General features: G+C 39.7%; 1 protein-coding gene across 2 annotated transcripts in view; it reads left to right on the top strand.

The window, feature by feature from the left end:
* RGS14 (regulator of G protein signaling 14) overlaps positions 1–18,564 on the top strand; it is a 239,796-nt gene that overhangs the window by 157,343 nt on the left and 63,889 nt on the right. Inside the window, exon 14 of one of the 2 annotated variants that reach the window (XM_053717075.1) lies at positions 4,086–4,155. In XM_053717075.1, the coding sequence (XP_053573050.1) occupies positions 4,086–4,155 (70 nt within the window). Of the gene's footprint in view, positions 1–4,085; positions 4,249–18,564 lie in introns of both variants that reach the window. The other variant, XM_053717074.1, reaches the window with a different exon arrangement.

Raw genomic sequence — 18,564 nt, 5'->3', positions numbered from 1 at the left:
TGGGTATCTGCTCCGTGGCTGGTTATTGCTACCGCAAGCTCGCAGCTTATAAAATTAACCATAGATTAGATCTCTGGTTAATTTTATAAATGTGCCTGCCCCCCCAAAATACAGTGGTGTGTATTTTATTAAAAAAATTAAAAATTCAGCATTTTTATTTTTTAATAAAATAACTGCACCAGGCAGTTTTTGGGGGTTATAGTTTGCGGGTATGGGGTGTTAGAAAAAAAAAATGACACTGAAAACACTGTGTGTTCCAAGTAAATATACAGTATATGTATATGCTTATATACATACATACTGTATTTATGTGTTACAATGTGTATATACACATAGTAACACATACATATATATGTATATAATCATATACATATATATTTACAATTTTCTGCCATTGCTGCACGACTTACCCCCTTCGCTGCGCTAGTTCTCATGCCGTGTCTGAAGGCATGAGAACGAGGCTCCCATTGGAACCTATGGAAGTGTACTTCGTGAGTGCAATGCTTAACCAGCAATGCAAATGCAAGCTCACATTCACATTGATGACAGCTTGTAATACCAGTGCACATTCACAGAAGTGATATTTAGCGCTCCACTTGTAATCTGGCCCAAAGAGTTTCTATTTTCTGGTCAAAATGGACTCTTTTCAATTCAACACAATAGAGTGTCTCCTTCCTGCACCTGCAAATGTGTTTCAGATCCTCGCTTAAAGCCCTATTTTTGCTATAGGGCTAAAAAGTTCTATTTTTTAGACTTTACAGCACCTTTTTGAGTTCAGTTTTGACTTTGACAACTATTTTAAGACTATTTGGAAACCGTATATTATCTTGCACATGAACAAAACTCTCTGAAATGGCCCCAGGAGACATTGTAGAGGTGTATTTACATACACGGGCCCCTATTTAACAAAGTCTGGCGGACCTGATCCGACAGTGCGGATCAGGTCTGCCAGACCTCGCTGAATACGGAGAGCAATACGCTCTCCGTTTTCAGCATTGCACCAACGCCGCCACCTGCAGACTCGCGACCACCAGCAGGGGGTTGTCAATCAACCCGATTGTACTCGATCGGGTTGAATTCCGGCGATGTCTGTCCGTCTGCTCAGAGCAGGCGGACAGGGTTATGGAGCAGCGGTCTTGCAGGCTCGCCAGAAACATGGGGCATCAAGCTCCATTTGGAGCTTAATAGATAGGCCCCATGGTATTGATTAATTAAAGCTCTATTCATCACTATTGCATAGGTGTCTACAGTGGACAGGGCACATATTTACATTTATATACATTCATATACATATGTGTATGTGCTAAGTATGTAATATCCTGTACACCTAAGGTGATCTGCTGGAAAAGTCACATCACAACCCTAACAAATGTCCTGGAGTAATCTCTAAAAGTGAACACTTGCACTATCATTGACAGATCTGGCACTCTCTGGGACTTCCATGTTCTGCCTTTTTTCTTATATAATTCAGTAGGTTCAGTCCCTGTGAAGTCTGCACTATAATATCTCACGAAACTAGAGAATCTTTGCTAATTGTGCCAATAGAAAGTAATGAAGCTCTCTGAGAAACTAAAGCTGTCAGTTTCAAAGTTACACAAAAACTGTCAAAGCATAATCAGAATTTGTAAAATCACAATCCTAAATATACTGCTGTATAGAAAATCTATATGCATTAAAATACAAAGTAGAAAGTGCAAAGTTTAAATGTAATAAAACTTAAAGGACAAAATCTGAAGTCTAAATTAATATAAAATACAAAGCATAACATGTAAAGGCAGCAAAACTCTCATGTCATGTAGTGCTATATTGCAGGAAACACCCCTTGTAGAAGTATAGCAAAAGCTGCCTTTTTAGAATCTTGTGATGAATCTTGCAGTGTTGGAGGATCACTACAGACAGGCTATACAAAAGCAATGAATAGAGCTTTAATGAATCAGGACCATGGGGACGATTTATCAAGGGTCTGGCGGACATGATCCGCTGTAGCGAATCATGTCCGCTGGACATCAATAAATGTTGACAGCATATGCTGTCGTCATTTATCATTGCACAAGCACTTCTGGTGAACTGTTTGTGCAATGCCGCCCCCTGTAGAGTCACGGCCAATCGGCCCCTAGCAGGGGGTGTCGATCAACCCGATCGTATGAGATCGGCCGGATTGATGTCTGCTGCCTCAGAAGAGGCGTACGAGTTAAGCAGCAGGGGTCTTAAGGCCGCTGCTTCTTAACTCCTGTTTCCGGGGAGCCTGAAGGCTCGTGCGGAAACAGGTATACGGCCCCATTCGGGCCGTGATAAATCGGCCCCCATGTATGCAAATACACCTCTAAAATGTCACCTGTGGTTATTTCAAAGTGTCTTGTACAAGTGCAACATAATATAATGATTGCAAATTGTCTTGGAATATTTGCAAAGTTGCCAAAAAGGCCATTTTGTGGTGTTATCAAGTGCCTTCAGTTGTCAAATTTGCTAAGTGTAAAATCATCTAAAAAAACTGTTGAAAAGTATCAGGAAAATGTATTGATTGACAAGAACTTTTTGCCTCCATGTTAAAAATAGAAGTTTTATTGGGAGAGCCGAATTCAGAAAAATAGCTTAAAAATAGATATTTTGATTGCGCCAAAATGAAAAGTGCCCTTTTAATCCAAAAACCCACCCACTTAGCTATGCTCTTGTCAACTCATGACCTTCTGTGAATCTAGATTTTAAAAGCAGGATGGAGCGAGTGCACCTTGAAACTAGTTAGATATTAGTGAACAAAATAATTTTTGAGTGGTTAAAAATTATGCTCTACAACCCTTCTAAATGATAACAATTCCTCCAAATAGTTATCGATATAAAAGTTAGAACGGACAAGTGAAGGGGAGCTAGGTTTCAATTAATTGAAAAATAATAGCAAAGTGCTTTTAATAGTGTTGCAGTGTGGTTGGTGAACAAATATCAAAAACATAAAATTTATATGTGATAACTAGTTTGTGTGATGATAAGATGATAAGATTGTGGGAATCAATGTAAATAATAAAAAGAAAACTGAGGTATTGTACAAAATGTGACAATTTATATTGTAAAAATGTAGCGAATACAAGTTGTAACAAATACAAGTAGGATAGGATCAAATACAATATGGTTTATATTTAAATTTAAATACAATATGGTTTATATTTAAAATAGGCAGATTAAAAAGACATTAAATACATATTTGCACAATATATATGTTATATGTGTATCGCACTGCAGTGGATAAAAAACTTCTAAGTTCTTTTTTAGCTATTACTAATAGCATATCCATATGATTGTCTTCCAACGGATCCCACCAAACAACTAAGTAGTTTTGAGAACCACTACTTTCTAAGGTACTTTTAAAAGGTGTTACAAGGCACTTTTTGACAATCAATCGCTTTTATCAAAAATTACCCTATCTTAGGTTGTTTTATACAATTTTACTAGATCTTTATTTTTATCCACTGCAGTGCGATACACATATAACATATATATTGTGCAAATATGTATTTAATGTCTTTTTAATCTGCCTATTTTAAATATAAACCATATTGTATTTACATTTAAATATAAACCATATTGTATTTGATCCTATCCTACTTGTATTTGTTACAACTTGTATTCGCTACATTTTTACAATATAAATTGTCACATTTTGTACAATACCTCAGTTTTCTTTTTATTATTTACATTGATTCCCACAATCTTATCATCTTATCATCACACAAACTAGTTATCACATATAAATTTTATGTTTTTGATATTTGTTCACTAACCACGCTGCAACACTATTAAAAGCTTCTGTGAATCTAGACCAATGAGAGCTCACTTATATATGCTCTTGTGAGCCCCAGAATTGTTAGAAGACATGGAAGGATATAAGTATATTTATTACTGGCCAGATGGTTCAGTCTATTCCTTACAATATTTTAAAACTTCTTTTTCTTAAGTAAGATCTTGAATAAATTTGGAGGAAATGAGATTAGAGATCTGTAATTTAGAAAAAGGTAGACAGAAGGTTATTTTCAAACTATCAGCTTTAAATGTCTGTTTATAGACTTTAATGGAAATATTTAATCCCCACACAGAAGGAATCTGCAAAAGAGAAATCTGGCACACAGCATAACCCAGTACACTACGAGAGGGCACAAAGAGACGGTGAGGCTATCAATCATTTAGTATCACTGAACAGTGTTAGAGAAACACAACAAATGAACATTATGTCTCAAAGACAAACATATGGCATTGAAGGTAAGGTATTTTCCCTTATTAATGTTACAAATATTTTATGGTAAATTTAAAAAAAAAAAAAAAAATTATGTGCAGAGGATTGTTATATTTTTTGGTTGACATAAAGAAAAAATGGTGTTTCGTTGGTGTCCTTTCAAATTTGCCACAATACCGTCAACCTAAGTGTTCCTTTCAACAAATTACACCACCGATGTCCCGTATGCAACCTTATGGTGGTAACCACAATACCATGATGAGAATACCCCATCTACAAGAGCATTGCCTCTTAGGGCCCGATTTATTAAGATGCAGGTGGACATGATCCACTGTAGCATACACTGTCAGCATCTATCATTGCACAAGCATTCCTTGTAAAATGCTTGTGCAATGCCGCCCCCTGCTAGCAGGGGGTGTCAATCATCTTGATCGTATCTGATCAGGATGATTGCTGTCTGCCGCCTCAGAGGTGGCGGATGAGTTAAGGAGGAGCGGTCTTAAAGGGACACTGAACCCAATTTTTTTCTTTCATGATTTAGATAGGGCATGCAATTTTAAGCAACTTTCTAATTTACTCCTATTATCAATTTTCTTAAAGGGACATAATACTCATATGCTAAATCACTTGAAACTGATGCAGTATAACTGTAAAAAGCTGACAGGAAAATATCACCTGAGCATCTCGATGTAAAAAAGGAAGATATTTTACCTCACAATCTCCTCAGCTCAGCAGAGTAAGTTCTGTGTAAAAAGTTATACTCAGCTGCTCCCAGCTGCAGGTAAAAAAAATTAAAAAAAATGAAGAAATGAACAGCAGCCAATCAGCATCAGCAGTGCTGAGGTCATGAACTCTTTTACTGTGATCTCATGAGATTTGACTTAACTCTCATGAGATTTCATAGTAAACTTCCTTTACCTGATTGGTGAAATAATATGAGAGTGCACAATGCTCATCCCTTCTGCTGTCCTAGGACAAAACACTAAAATGCTGCTTAGAAATCCTTTACAATGGGAGGTGGCTACTGAGGAACTTTTGAGGTAAAATATCTTTCTTTTTTACATAGAGATGTTCAGGAGATATTTTCTAGACAGCTTTTTACAGCTATGCTGCATCACTTTCAAGTGTTTAAACATTTGGGTATTATGGCCCTTTAATTCTCTTGCTATCTTTATTTTAAAAACAGAAATGTAAATCTTAGCAGCCAGACCATTTTAGGTTCAGCACCATGGATAGCGCTTGCTTATTGGAGGCTTACATTTACCCTCCAATAAGCAAGCATAACCCAGGTTCTCAACCAAAAATGGGACGACTCCTATGCATCACATTCCTGCAAGAGAACGAAGAAAAAATGATAATAGGAGTAAATTAGAAAGTTGCTTAAAATTGCATGCTCTATCTAAATCATGAAAGAAAAAAAAATTGGGTTTAGTGTCCCTTTAAAACCACTGCTTCTTACCTTATGTTTCAGCTACATAAATCTACCCCTTAGGGTTTAGGGTTAGTCTTACAATCTTTCATTTAGAGCTTGTGTTAGGCTTTTTTATTAAGCCTAGGAAAGGTGTCTACGGTTAAGGGAAGGCTTACATTTAAAGAGTTAACCTGATACTGGCAATCAAGGGGTTTTCATAAGTTGCTCCCTCCACCAATGTTGCTGTGGGGTGACAAAGTATCGCTCAATGTTATTGGAGAAAAATACATTTAACATGGTAATAATTTGCAGACATTTTAGTGGCTGTGACTTTTTTGCCTATATAACATCACTGCTTTGTGAAATAAATACAAGAAGATATTTAATTTTTAATTTGTTATGAGTTGTCAGGCATAATTCATTCAAGATATAATACATAAAGAATTGCAATAGCTTGTTAAAGGGCCACTAAACCCAAAATCTTTCTTTCATTAGAGAATAGAAATTTAAACAACATTACAATTTACTTCCATAATTTATTTTGCTTCATTTTTTAAATATCCTTATTTGAAGAAAAAGCAATGCACATGGTGAGCCAATCGGCAGCTAGTGAGCATATCTAGATATGCTTTTCATCAAAGAATATCAAGAGAATAAAACAAATTAGAAAATATAAGTAAATTAGAAAGATGTTTAAAATTGCATTCTCTTTCTAAATCATAAAAGAAAAAATGTGGGTGGCATGTCCCTTTAATACATAGATTATAACTACCCAAGCATGCTATTTACCATGATTATTTGCACAGTGTAACACATTAAAGAATGTCTTGGTATCTAACAATTAATTTGGAATTGATCACCTGGCTGTCAAATACAAAATGGCGGTTGTGCCATACTCTAGAATTCCTCAGATTGAAAGTACCACAATGATAAAGCAGCATCTTTTCACCATCACCAGCATGCACGATATTCTTAGTCTTTTTAGCACCTTTTTCAGCTTGTAATACGATTGCTACCCGACGCCCGCAAAAAGCTTACTTAGCGCTGTTAGCGCTCGAGTGAACTTGTAATCTGGCCCTTAATGTTTGCTTAGCTTTATGCTTATGTCTACTAAACCAGATGTTGCACAGAATTAATTCATTATTCTATCTAGGGTATTAAAACTGCTATGATAAATATAAAGGGAATTGGTAATAATCATATTGAGTAATATAATATGTGTAATATATGCCAACGGGTTTTAAACATTTGCACATGGATCATCAAAAGGATATAAAACCCCAATTTTTTCTTTCATGATTCGAATAGAACATATCATTTTAACCAACTTTCCAATGTACTTCTATCATCAAATTTTCTTTTTTTTCTTGTTATCTTTTGTTGATGAGCAGGAAGGTAAGTCCAGGAGTGTGTCTATACAGCACTATATGGCAGCAGTTTTGCAACAATGTTAAACATTAGTAAGAGCACTAGATGGCAGCACTATTTCCTGTCATGTTGTTCTCCAGACATGTGCACGCTACCTATCTAGCTATCACTTCAATAAAGAATAACATGAGAACAAAGCACATTTGATAATAGAAGTAAAATGGAGAGTTTTTTTTAAAATTGTATCATGAAAGAAAAAAATTGGGTTTCATGTCCCTTTAAGACCCCAAAATTTTAAAATTTATTAGCACAGGTGTCTCAATAAAAATATGATGTGCTGACGTTTCAGCATCTTTAAGTAATTTTAAAGCTAGAGTTCCCTGACAACAGGTTTTGGAATCTGCCATATAATAATCTAAAACTTAAAGGGACATGAAACCCAAAAATTTTCTTTCTTTTGTAAGACACGATGAGTCCACGGATCATCTTAATTACTAATGGGATATTCACCTCCTGGTCAGCAGGAGGAGACAAAGAGCACCACAGCAGAGCTGTTAAACAGCTCCTCCCTTCCCTCCCACTCCAGTCATTCTCTTTGCCTACGTTAGTGATAGGAAGAGGTAAAGTGAGGTGTTAGCAAGAGTTTATTATTTTAAAAGTAGTAAAAGATTGTGCTGTTTTGTTCTAGGGTGTAGCCGTAGTCCAGATCAGTCTCTTCAGTAGAGATTTTGGTGGCTTTAGAGCAATGGGAACTTGTGGGACATAATTCTCACTGCACCTCCCATATATTTATGCTGCCCTTATCCTGATGGCCTAAGTAAGATAACTCAGGCTTTATCTTTATCCACAGGGCTATGGGAGGGAGAGAACCTCCTAAACCTGCTGAGCTGCCCTGCTGTTGGGCAGATTTTAAAGGTAAGTGCTGACTTTTTTATTCTGGGTCTGAAGGAAGAGAAATTCAGGACAGAAGTAGTGAGGCACTTTAGTGGGACATATATCTCCTATTTATATATGTAAAGGGGATCCTGTGACAGCATAATATTAGCAGGCACTGGGGCTGAGGAGAGTGGCTTCTCTGGGGGTTTTAATGGAAAGTATTTAATCCCTTGGACTGGGCTGAACAGGGCTCAGGAGGGGTGTCTGCTTGGTGTACTAACATCAAAGACATCATGATATGGTACTTCTATTTGCCCCCAGGCTTACTATGAAGGGTTCAGTTTTCTCCCGGTAGCCTATCTTTAAAAATATTATGGCGACCGGGAGATAGTGTGTGGCAACGCGCACGATGGGAGGGTTATGTTTGGCGCCTTTTGTGAGCGGCGCGATGCTAACCTGAGCTCCATTATTTTGGTAATCTGAATTGAGTAATATCACGCCCACAAGGGGTGGAGCTATGTTTGAGGTCTAGCACAGTACTGAATGTTTTCATTTATGCAGTTCCGGATATCGCTACAGCTAATGCGCTCCGGATCTGTAAAGGAACATGAAGTGTTAAATGTGAATGAGCTTTATGACATTTCAGTAATGGCACCTCAGCAAGTTATTCACTGAGGTGTAAGTGGGTACTACGTTATTTGCTTGTTAATCTGGCTTATTTCTACACTCAAAAACAAAAAGTTGCTGTTTAAAATTTAAGGAGACAGTAACGTTTTTTATCTGATAATCTTTATTATAAGAATTTCTACTGTTTATTTGTTTAATTCATTCTTTGTGACTTTGGAAGAGCACACAAGGAATAAAGTTGCTTTTTAAAAAAAAATTAAAGAGACAGTAACATTTTTATTGAAATTGTTTTTTTTTTTTATTTCTATTTAAAATCTGAACCTACTCCTTCTAAGGCATTTGCTGTTTAGGAGTCTGTTGACAATGGTCAATCTATGCCACAAATTTCTCCTATAGTGTCCCACAAACTTTTATGGCCCACATGCAGTGCCCTGCGCTTCCTCTCACACTCCACCTGGAGTTGCTCTGCATTTCATACATTATATGTTTTTCCCACGAGGTAGAAAACATTTCTAAGGGAATTATTTTCATTCATTTAGAAAATTGAAAATTGATTGATTCAATAGTTGCTATTGCGAATGGTTTTTCCCTGTTACCTGAAAGAGGAAGATAATTCGGGATTTTCTGAGAGAGAATTATCAGACTCAGATGGAATAATGTTTTTATTTGATGCCGAGGTTGTTTTATTCCCTGAAGTTTAAAGTGGAAGATACTTCAGTAATAGATAAGGGAAACATCTCAGACTTCGTCTGGGTAATTCTTTTGTCTGATATTAAAGTGGTTTTCTGGATCACCTCCGTTTGCTACCTAAGGAGGTTTTTAGTTACCTTGAAGGGCTCCGGTATGACTGGCCCTTTTTTTCTCTATCTCCTATATTTAAAAAGTTGTTTCCCATAGCCGATGCAGGTAAGGAGGCTTGGCAAACAGTCCCCAAGGGGGAAGGAGCTGTTTCCATCTTAGCTAAGAGAACTACTATACCCATAGAGGATAGTTGTGCTTTCAAGAATGAAATGGAGATCTAAAGATTAGTGGGGTTAATCAAAAAGAATGTATTTACAATGGCAGCCAGCTGTGTGCATTGCTACGGTCACTAGTGCGGCGGCATATTGGCTGATGCTATTAGGAAAGAAACCCCCATGGATGAAATCCAGGATAGGATGAAAGCTCTTAAATGGGCTAATTCCTTTATTACGGATGCTTCCCTTCAAGTTATCAATCTGGGAGCATAGATTTCAGGTTTCTCTGTTCTAGCTTGCAGAGCCTTATGAGTAAAACCTTGGTCTGCGGATGTATCCTCTAAGTCTAAGCTTTTAACGATTCCTTACAAGGGAAAGACCTTGTTTGGATCTGGTTTGATGAAAATTATCTCTGAGATTACGGGAGGTAAGAGTCATTTTCTCCCTCAGGATAAGAGAAACAACCAAAAGGGACAACAGAGTAATTTCCTTTTGAAATTTCAAGAGAAATTCTTCCGTTCCTTCCTCCAAGCAGGATCATTCTAAACCCTCCTGGAGACCCGGTCAGTCTTGGAATAAGGGAAAATAATCCAAGAAGCCTGCTATTGAATCGAAGACAGCATGAAGGGTCTGCCCTCGATCAGGGACTGGATCTTGTAGGGGGCAGACTCCTTCACTCAGGCTTGGGTTCGAGATGTTCAGGATCCCTGGGCAATCGAAATAGTGTCACAGGGATACAAACTAGAGTTCAGTTTCTCTCCCAGAGGCAGGTTTCTGCTTTCAAGTTTATCTGTAGATCAGACAAAAGAGAGGCGATCTTACTCTGTATTAAAGACCTCTCCGACCTGGGAGTGTGAATTCCTGTTCCGAATCAGGAACAGGGTCAGGGATTTTATTCCAATCTGTTTGTGGTTCCCAAAAAAGAGGGAATTTTTCAGAACAATTTTAGATCTCAAGAGACTTATCAAATTTCTCAGAATACCATCCTTCAAGATGGAAGCTATTCGTTCCATTCTTCCATTCGATCCAAGAGGGTCAATTTATGACAACAGTGGATTTAAAGGACGCGTACCTGCATGTTCCCATTCACAGGGATCATCACAATTTCTTAAGGGTTGCCTTTCTGGACAAACACTTCCAGCTCGTGGTTATTCTCTTTGGTCTTGCTACAGCTCCAAGAATTTTCACAAGGGTTCTGGGTTCGCTGCTGGTGGGCTTCGGTTACGGGGCATTGCAGTGGCGTCCTATCTGGATGACATCTTAGTTCAGGTGCCATCCTTTCAACAAGCCAGATCCCACAGGGACTGGGTGTTAGCCTTCCTGCGATCTGATCGTAGTCAGGAAATCAAAGAGTTGCGATACATGTCTAGCCCTTCAGTCCACTTCTCGGCTATCGGTGGCTTAGTGCATGGGGGTAATCAGACTGCTGGTGGCGGCAATGGTCATCATTCCGGTTGCTCAGTTTTCTTCTCAGACCTCTGCAGTTAAACATGCTCGGGCAATGGAATGGAGATTATGAGGACTTCAAATACTTCTCAGGAGACAATGGACTCTCTACAATGGTGGTTGTCTCTGGATCATCTCTTCCAGGGAACCTGCTTTCACAGACCATCTCGGGTGACTGTAACTACAGATGCCAGCCTTCTAGGGTGGGGAGCAGTCTGGGGCTCTCTAAAGGCTCAGGGAACATGGACTCAGTCAGAGTCTGTTCTACCCATAAACATTCTGGAACTATGAGCAATCTACAATGCTCTTCTGGCCTGGACCCAGGTAGCATCGGTACAGTTTATCAGTTTTGCAATCGGACAACATAACGTCAGTGGTTTACATCAATCATCAGGAGGAACGAGAAGTTCCTTGGCGATGACAGAGGTATCTAAAATACTTCAGTGGGTGGAGGCCCATTCTTGCTGCCTGTTGGAGATCCACATCTCAGAGGTGAACTAACTGGGAAGCAGAGTTCCTGAGCAGGCAGACCTTTCATTCGGGGGAGTGGGAAGCTCCATCCGGAAGTGTTCTCCTGCCTGATTCTCAAGGGGACTCCCAGGCAGAACTGATAGATGCTCTGGCGGCCCCTTGGGCCTTCAATCTAGCATACCTGTTATCCTCCGGTTACTCTTCTTTCTCGAGTACTTGCTCGAATCTAACAGGAAAGGGTCTCTGTGATTCTCATAACACCGGCCTGGCCTCGCAGGATTTGGTATGCAGATCTGGTGGAGATGACATCTCTTCCACCTTGGAGATTTCCATTGCGGAAGGACCTTCTGATTCAGGGGCCCTTCCTTCACCCAAATCTAATTTCTCTGAAGCTGACTGCTTGGAGATTGAACGCTTGATTTTATCCAAGCGGGATTTTCTGATTTGGTCATAGAGACCATGATTTAGGCTCGTAAAACTGTAACTAGAAGGATTTACCATAAGATTTGGCGTAAATATGTTTATTAGTGTGAATCCTAGGGCTACTCATGGAGTAGAGTTTGGATTCCTAGGATTTTGTCTTTTCTCCAGGAAGGTTTGGAGAAAGGTTTATTGAAGAGTTCCCTAAAGGGTCAAATCTCGGCTTTATCTATCTTATTACGCTAACGTCTGGCGGATGTCCCAGATGTTCAGTCTTTTTGTAAGGCCTTGGTCAGGATCAGGCCTGTGTTCAAACCAGTTACTCCTCCATGGAGTCTAAATTTAGTTCTCAATGTTCTTCAAGGGGCTCCGTTTGAGCCTATGCATTCCTTAGATATTAAGTTGTTATCTTGGAAGGTTTTATTTCTGGTGGCTATTTCTTCTGCTCGGAGAGTGTCAGAACTCTCGGCATTACAGTATGAGTCTCCTTATCTTATTTTCCATGCAGATAAGGTAGTTTTGCGTACCAAATTAGGATTTCTTCTTAAGGTTGTTTCGGATCAGAACATTAATCAGGAGATTGTTGTGCCTTCCTTGTGTCCTAATCCTTCTTTTAAGAAGGAAAGACTTTTGCACAATTAGGACGTGATCCGTGCTTTAAAGTTTTACCTGCACTAAGGACTTTCATCAGTCTTCTTCTTTGATTGTGGTTTTCTCGGGAAAACGCAAGGGACAGAAAGCTACAACTTCTTCTCTTTCCTTTTGGCTGAAGAGCATAGTACATTTTTTGCATATGAGACTGCTGGACAGCAGCCTCCTGACTGAATTACAGTTCATTCCACAAGGGCTGTTGCTTCCTCATAGGCATTCACAAATGAAGCTTCTGTGGAACAGATTGCAAGGCTGCGACTTGGTCCTCTCTTTACACTTTTTCAAAGTTTTACAAATTTGATACCTTTGCCTCGGCTGAGGCTGTTTTTGGGAGAAAGGTTCATCAAGCAGTGGGACCTTCTGTTTAAGTTCCCTGTCTTGTCCCTCCCGTATCATCTGTGTACTCTAGCTTGGGTATTGAATCCCATTAGTAATTAAGATGATTTGTGGACTCATCGTGTCTTAAAAAAGAAAAGAAAATGTATGCTTACCTGATAAATGTATTTCTTTTTTGACACGATGAGTCCACTGCCCGCCCTGTTCTTTTAGACAGGTTGTGGGTTATTGTAAACTTCAGACACCTCTGCACCTTGGCTTTTCCTTTCTCTTCCTAACTTCGGTCGAATGACTGGAGTGGGAGGGAAGGGAGGAGCTATTTAACAGCTCTGCTGTGGTGCTCTTTGCCTCCTCCTGCTGACCAGGAGGTGAATATCCCATTAGTAATTAAGATGATCCATGGACTCGTGTGATACATTTATCAGGTAAGCATAAATTTTCTTTTCATGATTTAGGTAGAACATACACTGTTAAACAACTTTCAAACTTACTTCTTTTATCAAATTTGCTTCATTATCTTGGTATCATTTGTTGAAGGAGCAGCAATGCACTATTGGTTTCTAACTGAACACATGGGTGAGCCAATCACAATCGGTATATATATATATATATATATATATATATATATATATATATACTGAGCAACCAATCAGTAGTTACCACCAAGGCGCTTTACCGCTTTACTGCCCCTAAGCTTACCTAGATAAACCCTTCAACAACAGATAACAAAAGAAGGAAGGAAATTAAATAGTAGAAGTAAATTACATTATATATTCAGTGTAGAGAGAAAAGTGTAAATAATCCTTAACCCTCTTCATAACCCACCACAAAGTCCCCATTACACTATTAACCCCTAACCCTCCACATGGCCCACCACAAATTCCTGCTACACTATTAACCCTTAAACCGTCACCCCCCTCCACATAGCAAACTACCCCACTACTCTATTAACCCCTAAACTGCTACAGCCCCCACCATAAAAAATACCCTCAATACATCTACAATCCCTAACTAGCTAGCCCCCTTAATCTAACACTCACTAAGTTACCCCCCAAAAAACTAACCTTACCTAAAAAACAACAAATCTAACAGTACCTTTAAAAATAAAAAACCTAACCTTACCTTTAAAAAAATCTAACCTTACCTGGAAAATAAAATAACCTAACATTACAGAAATAAAACCTACTATTACACCCCCCCCCCCCCAAAAAAAAACTATATCAGCAATAAACTACAACAATAGCCCTTAAAATAGCTTTTTGTAGTAACCCCTTACCGACCCAAAAAAGGCTATTTAAAAAACCTCTAAAAATTGCTCTGAAAAGGGCATTTGGATGAGCATTCCAAAAAAAACAAAAACGGAATCTAAAACCCCCCCACTAAACCCCAAAGATGGTGCTCACCAAAGATGAATCCAGGCCGCAGCGCTCCATCTTCATTCCAGTGGTGGTCCATCTTCATCCCAGTGGTGGTCCATCTTCATCCCAGTGGTGGGCCATCTTTAGCCTGGTGGCGTTCTTCTAACTTGATCCTGGTGACAGTCTTCTATTTCTTTCCTAAGATATGGAGAGTCCACAATGTCATCAATTACTAGTGGGAATACCACCCCTGACCAGCAGGAGGAGGCAAAGAGCACCACAGCAAAGGCTGTTAAGTATCACTCCCCTTCCCATAATCCCCAGTCATTCTCTTTGCCTCTGTCAATGGAAGAGGTGAAGTTTTGGTGTCTGAAGAAAATTGGATTTCTTTCGCTACAAACAAGATTTTTTGTGTCTAGCTGTAGTCCACATTAATCTCTTCAGTAGGGTAGTGGTGGCTTTAAAGCAGTTAGGAATTTGTGAGGTGGGCCTTGCTGCGTTTTACTTACATATTTGCTGCCCATGTTATAGAAAGCCAGAGTAGGTTTACTCTGTTCTTTTTCTTTCTACAGGTATCTGTGAGGAGTTTGTGTCCTCTCACACCTTGAAAGCTGTCCTCCTGCCAAACATCCAGACTGCAGGTAAGTGCTTTTGTCTTCTAGGTTGGGAGACTTGCACTTTAAAGGATTTCTGCAAGACATCTATTGGGACATAATATATCCTAGTTAGGATATTATTTATGGCAGTGTGCACTTAATGTGGTATGTGAGAGAGACTGCTTCCTCTTTATTAATGATGAAGAGGTTAACCAGTTACGTTATGGCAAATATGGCGCCTGTAAAATTTGGGCTTATAAGTGTGTATCACTTGCTGTAAAATACAATCTGGTGGTGCCAGGCTTTTTACATACTTTTAAAATAGCTTAGGAGAAACATTTCTGAAGTTGTTACACGGTTCCTGCAAGGGTTTTTATCGCTGTGCTATATTGCGACATAGCTCTAGACCAGGGGTGGGCAGACTTTTGTAGGGCAAGGGCTACCTCTAATTTTATTCCAAGTGACGTGGTCTACCTCTTGCCCACCACTGCTCTAGACAGTACTGGTAGTTTTCTATCAGCTCTGGAAGCGTGCACTTTGTTGCGCAGTTTCACTTCTCAGGCCGATCACGTGACTTCCTTTTTCTTCCACTCATAGTCGGAGCGGTGTTGACTGTAGCTTGTCTGTCATTTAAGATTTATTTGGCTGTGGTGATGAAGCGCACTGTTACTGTCTGTGCACCTCATTTCTTTGATGAGTATGTTACTCTGCCTTCATTATTAGACTAAAGAACGGAGCAGAGCCATTTTCAGCCTGTTGCTGAGTTCGGTCAAGTGAAACCGCCTCCTTATCCGTCTGAGAACAGAGCGACGATGTTGGCTTCTGCCTCTGGGTTTTAGAGACTTAGCAATCTGAGGGGCTAAAGTTCACGTGTCTTTTTAGTCTGATAGGGACCTGTGTTGTTCAACAATTATAGAGTTTTTAAAGTAAAAATGCATGTTTATTGGGAAGGACCTTAATAAATAAAGTTTAGTGTATGGGCATTTTTTTTATCATAATTTGAAACAGGGGTCTGTTCCTGTGATTTATTGCTTCTCATGTCCTAAGGCAATTTTGTATCATTTAAAGTGACAGTACAATTTTAAAAAGTGTTTTATTTTTTGTGCTTGTTTCTGTGAGTTTTGTTCACGGAGCTAGAGCTCTGCTCCTATGGACATATGTCTGTTATGCCTTGAATTATAAATTGGAAAGCAGCGTTACATGCTTTGGCTTATAGCAACTAAGGACTTCTCCAGACTGGCTCCCATCTTGTGGAACTCTCTGCCTCATTCCACAAGACTCTCCCCTAGTTTTGAAAGCTTCAAGCGCTACCTAAATAATCTACTTTTGGGCTTCCCTGGACTCTCCCTGGTGAGACGAGGAATTCCTTTTGGCGACACTTTCCTACGGGGGTCTACCGGACGACGTGTGGTTCCGGATTGCGAATACTGCACATTTGTGCTTTATACTGTGTGAGTAGGATTCCTGTGATCCCAGTATTGTTTTTACCTATATTTTATGACCTGCACTATGTGGCGCCCTCTATTTTTTTCTTCCTAAATTATAAATTGTGTTGCTATACAGTTTTGTTTCTTCAATTTAAATGATACCTTTAAATTTAAAGAAAAATTATTTTTTATTTTTCTGAGCCTCATGTCTCTCAGGATGATGCTGTTTAGGCATTGCCACAGCTTTCTCCTCAAACATCCCAAGCAGCTCAGGTATCTTCTGTGGTATCTGTGGCGTCATCTGTTTTTTTCCATGTTTAAGGGAAAATGCAAGAGAAAAATTTGACATTCAGATAGTAAGGTTTCTGTTCCTCCTTCTGCAACTCAGGTTGCCCTTCCTCATAAGTCTGATGAGGAGGATACATCGGTAGCCTCTGAGAAGTGATATCTCAGATTTGGACAGTATAATTTAAGCTTGAACACCTTTGTGTATTTGGCTATTTTGGACGACTCCGATTCTCATGTCGTTGTCAACCCTATGAAGTCTAGTAAACTTCTGAACACTATGATGTTCCTTCGTCTGTGGAAGTGTTTTCTGTTCCAGACCGTGCAACCGAAATTATTTCACAGGATTGGGAGAAGCCAGGGATACCTTTTTTTCCCTGTTTCCTGTCTTTAAAAAGATGTTTCCTGTCACTGGCTCCATTCAAGATCATGGCGCATGGTGCCTAAAGTAAGAAGGGGCCATTTCTAAGCTGGCTAAGAGTCCTACTATCCCTATAGAGGATAGCTGGTCTTTCAAGGATACAGTGGCTTCAATGGCAACCTGGAGTTTGTTTTGCCACTGTTTCAAGTGCGACATCTTATTGGTGCAATGCCTTGTCTGATCCAATTTTGGTAGAGTCTTCTTTGGAGGAGATCCTAGACAGAATTTAGGCTCTCAAGCTAGCCAATTCCTTTTTTTCTGATACAAAATTGTTATGTGGGAGCCAAGATTTCTGGTTTTACTGTGCTAGCCCGCAGGGTGTTGTGGCTTAGATCTCAGACGATTTTCTTCCAAGTCCAAGCTTCTGGCGCTTACTTACGAGGGTAAGACTTTGTTTGGACCTGGTCTGGCAGAAACAATTTCTGATATTACGGGTGGAAAAGGGTCTCTTCTACCACAAGACAAGAAGAATTGGCCTGAAAAGTTTTCTTTTTCCAAGCAGGAACAGTCAAAGTCTTCTTGGACACCCAATCAGTCTTGGTACAAGCAATCCAAGAAACCTGCAGCTGAGTCTAATTCAGCATAAAGGGTTTGCCCCCGATCCGGGATCGGATCACATGGGGGGCAGACTTTCTATTTAAATCTGTTTGTGGTTACCAAGAAAGAGGGAACTTTTCATTCTATTCTAGACTTATTCTAGACCTAAAGTGTCTAAACAAGTTTCTCTGGGTACCATCCTTCAAAATGGAAACCATTCGTTCCATTCTTCCTTTGGTCCAAGAGAGTCAGTTGACCATAGACCTGAAGGATGCGTCTCTTCATGTTCCCATTCACAGGGATCATCTCAGTTCCTGAGATTTGCCTTTCTAGACTTCTGGAAAAGAGTTCCCTTGTTCCAGCTACAAGGGTGGTTTCTTAGGAAACATAATAGATTCCCTATCTATGAAAATATTTCTGATAAAGGTCAGAAAGTCCAAAATTCTTTTTTTTTGCCTCTCTCTGCAGTCTACTGTTCGGCATCAGTGGCTTAATGTATAGAGGTATTTGGTCTGAAGGTCACTTCCATGGACTTCTTTCCCTTTGATCAATTCCATTGGAGAGCTCTGCAGTTATGCATGCTCAGACAATGGAACGGGGTCTATGCGGATCTGTCTCAGAGGATAGATCTAGATCAGTCGTTAAGAGACTCTATCCTGTGGTGGTTTTCTCAGGAACTTTTGTCTCAGAACTCATTCTTTCAGAGACCTTCCTGGGTATTTGTAACCACGGACACCAGCCTGCTGGGCTGGGGAGCAGTCTGGAATTCGTTAAAGGTGCAGGGAGTTTGCTTTCCCCATAAACATCTTGGAGTTGAGTACAAATGCTCTGATGACTTGGCCTCAGTTTTACTTAGCCCGGTTTATCAGGTTCTAGCAGGACAAAATCTATTCAGTGGCTTACATCAACCACCAGGGAGGAACTCAGATTTCCTTAGCCATGAAGGAGGTGGCTCAGATTGTTCAGTAGGCAGAAGCTTTCAACTGCTGTCTATCTGCCTTCCACATTCCAGGAGTGGACAACTGTAAGTGGATTCCCTGAGCAGATAGACCTTTCTTCCCGGGGCATGGGCTCTACATCTGGAGGTGTTCTCCAGGTTAACCCTCAATTGGGGGGTGCCAGAGTTGGATCTGATGGTGTCTCGGCAGAACACTAA

This window comes from Bombina bombina, chromosome 6 (assembly GCF_027579735.1).
Source record: "Bombina bombina isolate aBomBom1 chromosome 6, aBomBom1.pri, whole genome shotgun sequence".
NCBI lineage: Eukaryota > Metazoa > Chordata > Amphibia > Anura > Bombinatoridae > Bombina > Bombina bombina.
This window is presented reverse-complemented; position numbering and strand designations above follow the sequence as displayed.